The following is a 9,383-nucleotide window of genomic DNA, read 5'->3' as shown; positions in this document are numbered from 1 at the left end:
TGGTTGACTTCAATCTCTAGTGCAAACCCAAGAAATTCAGGAATCTGTGAGTGAACAACCTCTGCTTCCAGCTCTTCTTTATTTCCCCTCTGCCCAGCCCTCAGGACAGTCACACTCATCAGGACAGTCACACTCAGGTGTGGCAGCACAGCTCTAGGTAACACTTTTCTCTCTGAACCACAGAAAATTCAGCATTTTAAAGCAAATGGAGGCCTGGTGCCACCCCACACCCCTGCTCACCTGGGGACAGGTAACAACTGCTCAGCTGCCTGTGGCTCCCAGGCCTGCTGCAGGGCTGTCACCACCCTCAGGGGGACAGGCACCCACCAGGAGTGGCTGCTCCTGCATTCTGAGGCACCAGCTCACACACAGGGGACAGCAGGGAGCAGCTTCATGCAACAGCTTGGGGCTCAAAGGGTGCAAGCACAGCAATGCCTGGGGACAAGAGAGCAGCTGGATGGCCCCAGAGCCACCCCCAGGGCCAGGGCAGCCCGTGGGGTTCACAGGTGACACTCTGAGCAGCACTGGCACTGCAGGTCTGGCCCTGGAGGACATCCAGAATGTTGAAATAGCAGCATGGAGGAAACATTGAGATCTTCAGCTCCTGTCTTTGGTCTCTGCTTCACACAAAGACGTCTCAGTCCCACCTTGTGCATCCACAGCAAGGACAGGAGCTGCTTCCTGAACCCCCAGGCTTGATCCTGCCCAGCCTGGGGTCTCACACCAACACTTACACAATGATCTGCAGGTGACACGGGACAGCTTGAGAGAGCAAGAGGAGGATAAATATTCTTCATCATAATATAAATATGCTGTAGAGCATCTCAACGAGGGCAAAGTGCTTATTTTTTTTCTGAATTAAAACAAAACAAAGAACCTAAAGAAAACTTGTCTCAACCACGACATAAGATTTGACTCCTAAAACATCTGAAAGGTCTAAGTGACACTTGAAGTGACATTAAAGTGATGCAGGCAGGGCTCAGTCCCTGGGCACTCTGAAGTTGTCCTTCTCTTTCCTGATGGCGCCCATGACCCGCACAGGGTCGCTGTCCCCAGCGTGCTCCTGGACTGACTTCTCCCTGCCAGGAGGGAAGAGCAGGGTCAGGGTGGCATCCTGGAGGCACCAGGGCAGGGCTCAGGGCTGCACTTCAGCACCAAACCCTGGCCTTGGGCACAGCTCCCAGCCTGGCCTGCAGGCTCAGGAGGAAATGGCACCTGCTGGGTACAGGAACAGACACACAAAGGCTGTTCTGAGCCAGGGAATGAGGCTCAGCACAACCCCCAAATGCAGGAACCCTCTGCCAGGACAGCCAGTGGGAGCCCTGGAGGTGCCCAGGCAGGGATGAGGGAGGCACTGGGATGGTTCCCTACCTCACTCTCATGAAGGGGTTGTAGGTGAACTCCTCAGCGATGGTGGAGGGGATGGTGGGCTCTCCACTGTCGTACTTGGCCTGCAAAGAGGGACACAGGGCTGCTCCACCAGGGATTCTGGGGAGCAGGGAGGGTCCTGGACTGTAGCAGATAGGGGCTGGCATTCGGAAGATCTCGTGATGTTACGGGAAGACAGGGCCCCTGCCCCCTTAGATAAGAAAATTAACATAGGAATGTAGCCCCCTGAACCGGATTCCGGTAATTTTCCACTTGCCCAGGTAACTTTCCATCCCTACTAACCATAGATGGTAAGGACAGACCCTCGCCTGACGTAGAAGCCCCCTAGACTATAAAACCCCACGAGAAGAGAGAATAAAGGCCTTTGATCCTCTACCATATTGGTGTCCGCGTGTTTCTTAGGCCCGAGCGACCCCGGGGAAGGGGGTCGCCGTGCTGCTTCCTGAAACCAGGCCGCCTGCCTTGTATCAGAAGGCAACACTGGACACAACAGGAGTTTCCAGGCAGGGAACTTCTACCCCAGACAGCAAAATGTAGGCACAGCCAAACCCTGCTGCCCTGCAACACAGCATCCTGGCTCTTAACTCCCTCTGTTTTCCCAGCCCTGTCTCCTCTCCTGCAGCTCCTGAGCAAGGCTGGGTGTGCAGGGAAGGAGGAGCAGCTCAGCTCACCTTGGCCCAGGCCAGCTTCTCATGGATGTTGGGGTTCCTGGGCTCCACGTGCCGGGCAAACTTGAGGTTGTTGATGGTGTACTCGTGGCCACAGTAAACCCTCTGGGAAGAGAAGGGACAGTGACACAGTGACGCTGGGCACTGCAATGGCACTGCCAGGTGCCAGCAGCACAGCAGGAACAGCACATTCCACCCAAAACCCCCAAATGGAGACAGGCACACGTGCCAGGACTCAGCAGGCAGGACAAGCTGCCAGCTGAACAGATGAGAGCCCCATGTCCCAGCCTTTAACCAGCAGCCCCTGCTCCTTCCCCACACAGCACAAACACACTGGGGGCAGGCCAACCCTCCCCAGGCCCTGCAGCACCACAGGACTCCTGTAAGCATCCATCCCATGCACACAGCAGGGTCTGTGCCCAGCAGCACCCTCAGGGTGTTCCTCTGCTCTGGGTGCTGCTCTGGGCTGCTCACTCACACAAGAGGAGAGGTTTGTACCGTTCTGGGGTCCAGGCTGCCCAGAATCTCAATCAGTGCCCTGTACATCTCCTCTGGGGTGCCCTCGAAGAACTTCCCGCAGCCAGCCACGAACAGGGTGTCACCTGCAGGGGTGACAATGGCATCAGGCCACAGCAGGCTGCCCACACCAGCCTGGGGGCCCAGCCCTGCCCCTGCTGGCCCAGGGGACAGCCCCAGCAGCACTGCTGGCAAACGTGGGAGCCTCAGCAGGCACCTCCTGCCAGCACCTCCGAGCTGTGGGCAGCCCCTGTCCCCTGCTGTCCCTCCTACAGGGGACAAGGAACGCTTTTCTTTGCTGTGAAACTGAACAATGATGAGTCACCTCTATTTTCTGCCCAGTGCTCCCTAAAATCTTGTTTAAGGCTCTTTCTTTTCCATGCAGGAGCTTCTGGAGAACACAGGGATGAAGCAGAGCCCCAGGGAAGGGGAATCCTTCTCCCCAAAGCAGGGTCCAGGCCCCAAACCAGCAGTGGAGCACCAGCCCTCCCTGACTCCCCTACTCTCTCCTCTCTCTGCTGTCAGACCTGAGCACAGATATATGGAAAAGCAACAGGGTCTGGGATCAGTTTGGCCTCAAACAGGAAACAAACAGCTCTTTTTTGCAGGAAAAAAAATGCTGGATGTGGGACTCATGCAGGGCTCGCTGCTGATGCTGCCTGCAGGGTGTGCAGCTCTGGCCCACAAATCCAGAGGGGCTTCCCCAGCTCCACCTGCTTGGAAAGGGGAGCAGGATGTGGATATCCTGGCAGGAAGGGAGGGATGCACATCCAGAGGCACCCAGGCAGAGGGAGAGCTTCTGTTGTTTTGCAAGGGAACCTCCCAACTCCTCACCTGTAAAAACTGCAGGTGGCTCGGAGCTATTTGGCTTAGTCACATAATAACAGATGTGTCCCGAGGTGTGACACGGCGTACTGAGGCATTTCACACTCAGAGATCCCACCTGGGAAGAAGGCAGAACACTAAAGCTGAAGCTGCAATGGCATGGTTAGAGAAGGATTGCTACTCTCAGAGCTCTAATGTCCTAAATGTGCCCCAGGCTGGCAGGAAGCAGCAGCTCTGCTCCTGGAGAGCCCGGGGAGGGAGGGAGGGCTGGCACGGAGCTGCTTCCTCAAGCAGGTGTCCTGACAAAGGGAACTGCCACATCCTTTCATGTCCATGCCCTCAAAGCCTGGCTGGCGGCAGGAGCCAACAGAGAATCCTAAACAAAGCTGATGGAGCGTGGAAAAAACCCCAACAGAAATGGAGCTGAAAGGGAGAAGTGAGGAAAAGGCAAGGATTCAACACAGCCTCATGTGCCCACCCTTCCTGTGCTCCCTCCTGTGCTGTGCCCCTCCTGGGGTGCACCCCAGGCCCTTCATGCCTGCATGCACCTGTCCCAGCACTGCTGTCACCTGTCCCCGCACTGCTGTCACCTGTCCCAGCTCCCTGCCAGCAGGGGACAGCCAGGCTGGCACTGCTGTGCTCAGCCCATCTCCCAGCTGGCATCCCACAGGAACAGCTGGATCTGTTCCCCTGGATCTCACTGCTCCTGGCAGAGCACAGTCCCTGCCCTGTCACAGTGTCCCTGTCACACTGACACTGCTCCGTCACACTGCCCTTATCCTCTCACACTGTCCTGTCACACTGTCCCTGTCCTGTCACATTGTCCCTGCCCTGTCATGCTGCCTCTGTCACACTGTCCCTGCTCTGTCACACAGCCCCTGCCCTGTCACACTGCCTCTGTCACACTGTCCCTGCTCTGTCACACTGTCCCTGCCCTGTCATGCTGCCTCTGTCACACAGGCCCTGCCCTGTCACACTGTCCCTGCTCTGTCACACTGTCCCTGCTCTGTCACATTGTCCCTGTCCTGTCCCCAGCTGCACAGGGACACCCAGCACGTCCCAGGTGCCCCAGTGCTGTCCTCACACAAGGCAGAGGGGTTGCAGTCCCAGGACTGGAAAATGGTGAAAGCTGTATTTCAGCCATCCCCCATGTGCTGAAAGGCACCAGAGGTGCCCAGCCCAGGTGGGACAGAGCTGTGCCACATGGAGGGGATGCCCAGAGCCCTGCAGTGCCTCCCTTTACCTTGAGAGATGTCAGGTGGGACACTCTGTGGGTCAGGGCCCCCACCCTGCTGTCCCCTCCATACACATACAGCCCTGGCTCCATCTTCACCAGCTTCTCATTGCCTCCTGCATGGTCCCTGCAAGGGAAAAAAGGGGTTTAGGGAGGGATGAACACAGGTTTGTGGTCACTGGGAGTGCAGTGGTGAGCTCCAGGTGGTCATTTCTGATCCAGCCTCTCCTCCCAGCCAAGGACAGGCACAACAACAGGAGTGGAGATCATTTCTGCAGTAATTGAGGTACTCAGAGGGGGAATCAATCCCTGGCAAGTCCATCCCAGGTGGGAAACAGCAGCTTTAGGGGCTCCCAGTAACCTCTCCAGTACCTGGGGCAGGGAGAGAATGGGGTGAGTGGAAAATGGGCACTCCAGCACCCCACAAAACACCAGGGAGCAGGCACAGAGCCAGCCCAGAGCCCAGCACTGCTGTGCTGCTGCTTTGTCAGCTCAGGGCTGCTTGTTCCACTCTCCAGCCACAGGGGTGGCTCCACTCTGACCCACAGGCAGATTACCACAGCAAAACATTCATGTTACACCCTGGCAGAGCCAATTTGTACCTGTGTGATCCTCCCACAGTGCTGACTGCAGGACGCCTCACGGGCCTGTCCTGGCACTTCAGCACAAATTTGCTCCCTCCCACAGCCACAGCTGCCTCCACACCCTGCACTGCACTGGCTGCCTGCAAAAATCACCATTTCAAAGGTGAAAGGCACTGACACACAGCTCAGAGCAAGGCCAAAGGATGAGCTCTGGTCCTTCTGCCTCAGCTGCTGCTCAGAGATCACCCTGGATCCTGGCTGTGTGTGTGTGAGGGACCAGGACAGGGTGGTTACCAGTGATGGTGGGTGGTCAGGACAGTGGTCAGCCTCACTCCATGCTTCTTGACTGCATCCAAAACCTGCAGGAGGGACACAGGAGGAGAGTCACACCATGGAACGAGCTGGCAGCACCCCTGGTGGCACCTGGGCACCAGCAGTGAGAGCCTCAGCAGCCCTGCAGGAGCTCATCCCACCCAGGCTGGAGGGAGAGGACAGCACACGAGCCCTGACCCAGCCCCAAGTGCCATTTCCCTTTTCTGCCCTACATCAAATTAAGACCAAAATCCCAAACCAGGTCAGTAATTCCAGGGGTGAGGACACAGCAACTCCTGAAATGAGGGACACAGCAGTCCCTGAAATGAGGGACACAGCAATCCCTGAAATGAGTGAGGGACACAGCAATCCCTGAAATGAGTGAGGGACACAGCAGGCCCTGAGGTGAGTGAGGGACAGCAATCCCTGGGGTGAGTGAGGGACAGCAATCCCTGGGGTGAGTGGGGGACACAGCAATCCCTGGGGTGACCCCAGGCTGGAGGGAGAGGACAGCACACGAGCCCTGACCCAGCCCCAAGTGCTGTTTCCCTTTTCTGCCCTACATCAAATTAAGGCCAAAATTCCAAACCAGGTCAGTAATTCCTGGATGGAGTTAGGGACACAACAGTCGTTGGGGTGAGCTGGGGACACAACAATCCCTGGGGTGTCCCCAGGCTGTCCCTGTGCCCAGCCAGCCCTTCCAGCCTTTCCCCCACACCTGAGGCAGCCTGGGGCTCATTCCCTCCTGCAAGGCCACCCCAGAGCCAGGGGTGTTACCTTCTGGGGCTGCACGGGGTCCACGATGGCAGCCTCCCTGGTGTCCTGGTCGATGAGCAGGTACATGTAGTTGTCAGTGAGGGCGGGCAGGATTTCCACCTTCATGTCGGCCTGGCTCACTGCCTTGGGCTCCCTCAGCTCGTGCTCGGTGTGCAGGAATCCAGCTCGCAGCTGTGCTGCACCTGGGCACCAAAACCAGCCAGAGCTCAGCCCTGGCAGGGGACAGCAGGGACAGGGCATGGCAGGGGCCCCAGCTCACAGCACAGCCCCACCTGCCCCCTTCAGACATGAGGAGCGAGGCCACCCTGGGACAAAACCTGGTGTCCCTCAAGGCTCTGGGTGCTTCAGAGCTGCCCCAAGAAGCACAGGACACTTTGCTTTCCATGCAGGGACAACTCTGCACTTGCACCAAAGAGGAGATTTCAAGGGGGGCAGGAGAGCAGAATGGAGCTGGTCAAAGGTCAGCCTGGGACAGTGATTTTATAAAAAAGGAACAAAGGACATGTCAGAGGCAAAAAACAAAAAGGAAGAAGGGGAAAAAAAAAAAGGAAATACAGGAATACACTGCTCTGACAGAAATAATCAGTTTGTATTTCTGGGGGAAATGTCATCCTGCAGTGCACATGGAGAGCAAACAGGCTCTCCGAGGGAGGAAGGGTTACCTGGCCGGGTAACACAGGGCCCTTGCTCATGCCTGCCCTGATGCAACACCAGAGCCTCCATGTTTGCTTTGGGTTCAATGTTTAATCACATCCAAGAAGCAAATTCCAGATGCAAATAACCTGGGCTCCACTGCTTGACTCTTAAAGAAATAACCAACCCTGAGAGGAACTGAAGGAAGGGAAGCAAAGACAGCGAGGCCTGGCATTGCTGGGGCCCTGCAGCTCAGAGCTGAGCTCAAACACTCGCAGGGAAGGAGGTGCCAGTCCCTGCAGGTCAGGAACTGCTGGCTGAGCACCCACGAGGTGTTTGCACAACCCAGAGGTGCCTGTGCTGGCTCAGACCCATTTTATTCTGCACCACTGACTCTCCCAGAGGCTCCTGACTTTCCTGCTTGGCCACCTAGCTCTGTGCCACAGGGAAGGTCCCTGTGCTGGTGCTCACCCTGTCCCACTGTCCCAGCCTGCCCACCCCTGATAAGAGCCCCACAGTCCTGCAGATCTGCTCCTGCTGCCAGGCACAGGGAGCTGTCAGAGCCCTCTGGCACAACCACCCTGCCCAGAGCTTCTTCCCCTTCCACCTCCACCATCCCTGCTCACGAGGGATGGGGAACCACTGAAATTAAACATAGTGCTCAAAAATGCAAACCCAAAGCACAACACAACAGGCATGCACTGGGTATTTACAGGATTGGGAGAAGCATCCCTACCTGCAGTGCTCCTCTGGAGAAGACTCCTTTCAAAAAAAGAACACAAAAAAGCCCTTACTATTCTTTGATGGGGAAAAAAATGCCCAAAAAACAACTGCTCACCAACAGGGAGAACTTTTGGATGCTGTCAGTCACAAGAGTTATCTATACTGGGTGTTTGCTTGCACGCCAGACACCAACTAGGAAAAAAAAATACAACCAAACAAAAGGAAACAACCCAACCTTAACTTCAACTCAAAGGAAATATTCACGTACTTCAAATGCTTCTTTCCTATGAACCATCTCTAACCTCGGCCCAGATCCCACAGTCTCTTTGCATGTGTAATTTGCAATTCCTACCAAACAAACAAACAAGCTGCACCACATAAGGAAATGTTTCCAAACATGTAATTTCAACAAAGGAACAAGAAGACATCCACCAAGAATGAAACTCACGCGTTGTGAGTTGCCATGTGCGGCTCAGGAGCAGAGCAGGGAGCTCCTCACGCCTTGGACAGGTCTGAGCAGGGCGTGAGGAGCTCCCTGGCCATGCTCAGATCCTGTCACACACACAGCTCTGCCTCAGAATTCATTAATGCCCAGGGAGTTCATTATTGCTCAGCTTTGTCTGGAGCACAGGAGTGGGACAGCAGCTCTGAATCACCCACCTGGGCTTGTGGAATGGACCACGGGCACAGCTGGAGCAGCACAAGGGAAAGGTTTTGCAGCTGGGAGTGTTAATGTCAGCAGGCAGGTTCCCTCAGAACCCGGCTGCTTCCTGCACTTCCTCCAGAACGTTTGGGGCTACTCTATTACATAAAAGAGTGGAAAATTCCCGTTCCAAGCAGGGCTGTCACTCAGAAATGACTGCACGCCCAGCTGCTGTCAGAGCCACGCTCACTCTTTACACTCTGCGAGGATTTTTGGGATACGCAGCGAGTTTGTGGCTCCAGGACATGAGTCTGAAGCCGGGGCAGCTCCCAGGCCCGGCAGGGGAAGGTGCAGAGCCCACCCTGGGACCTCCGGACCTGTCACAGGCTCGCTCTGGCACTGCCACGCTGCAGCTCCCGGCAGCGTCCCTGCCACAGAACCCCGGCGATTCTCGCCCATCACAGCCAAGTCTCAAAACCCCAGCGATGCAAAACCACCTGCGGAGATTGTCCCAGAGAGCCGGTGAGGATTTAGGCCCGAAATGCAACCGCAAGCTCGGACGGTTTGGGGCCGGTTCCATCACCGGTACAAGCTGTCACCCGCCGAACGCAGCCCGGCCCCCCCATCCTCCTCCTCCCCGAGCACTGACCGCCGGCCCGGGGCTCCGCAGGGCCTCCGCGATGGGCTCGGCACGGCACGGCACGGCACAGCGCAGAGCTGCCGGCCTGCTCGGGCGGTGAGTCAGCCCCAGGGCCGGGCACGCCCGCGGCCGCGAGGCACGGCCCGAGAGCAACCGCCGCACGTACCGGCTCGGAGAACGGCCCCGAGGACGGCCCCGGCTGCCAGGGCGGTGCCGAGGCCCCGCCAGCCCCCGCGGAGCATCGTGCACCCCGCCCGGCCCGGTTACCTTGGCTGTCCGCCCCAGGAGGCGGCGGCAGCGCCGGCACGGCCCGGCCCGGCCCGGCCCGGCGTGCGGGGGGCGGTGCTGCGCCCGGCCGGCCCCGGGCCCGGCCCCCGGCCCGCCCGCTCGGCCCGCGGAGGAGGAGCGGGAGCAGCGGCGGCGGCGCCGTGCGGGGACC

General features: G+C 57.6%; 1 protein-coding gene across 1 annotated transcript; it reads right to left on the bottom strand.

Moving 5' to 3' along the window:
• Positions 1-763: 763 nt before the first annotated feature.
• HAGH (hydroxyacylglutathione hydrolase) lies at positions 764-9,250 on the bottom strand. Its single transcript, XM_074553297.1, has 9 exons — positions 9,111-9,250; positions 6,306-6,487; positions 5,511-5,575; positions 4,642-4,759; positions 3,408-3,516; positions 2,556-2,659; positions 2,061-2,162; positions 1,372-1,451; positions 764-1,079 (listed from the first exon to the last, which is right to left on the bottom strand). Exons 1-9 carry the CDS (start codon positions 9,184-9,186, stop codon positions 980-982), a joined length of 936 nt encoding a protein of 311 aa, XP_074409398.1. The 5' UTR covers positions 9,187-9,250; the 3' UTR covers positions 764-979.
• Between the last annotated feature and the right edge of the window lie 133 nt (positions 9,251-9,383).

Source organism: Zonotrichia albicollis, chromosome 16 (genome assembly GCF_047830755.1).
Source record: "Zonotrichia albicollis isolate bZonAlb1 chromosome 16, bZonAlb1.hap1, whole genome shotgun sequence".
Lineage (NCBI taxonomy): Eukaryota > Metazoa > Chordata > Aves > Passeriformes > Passerellidae > Zonotrichia > Zonotrichia albicollis.
The sequence above is the reverse complement of the archived record's forward strand: the minus strand, read 5'-3'. Positions and strand labels throughout refer to the sequence as shown.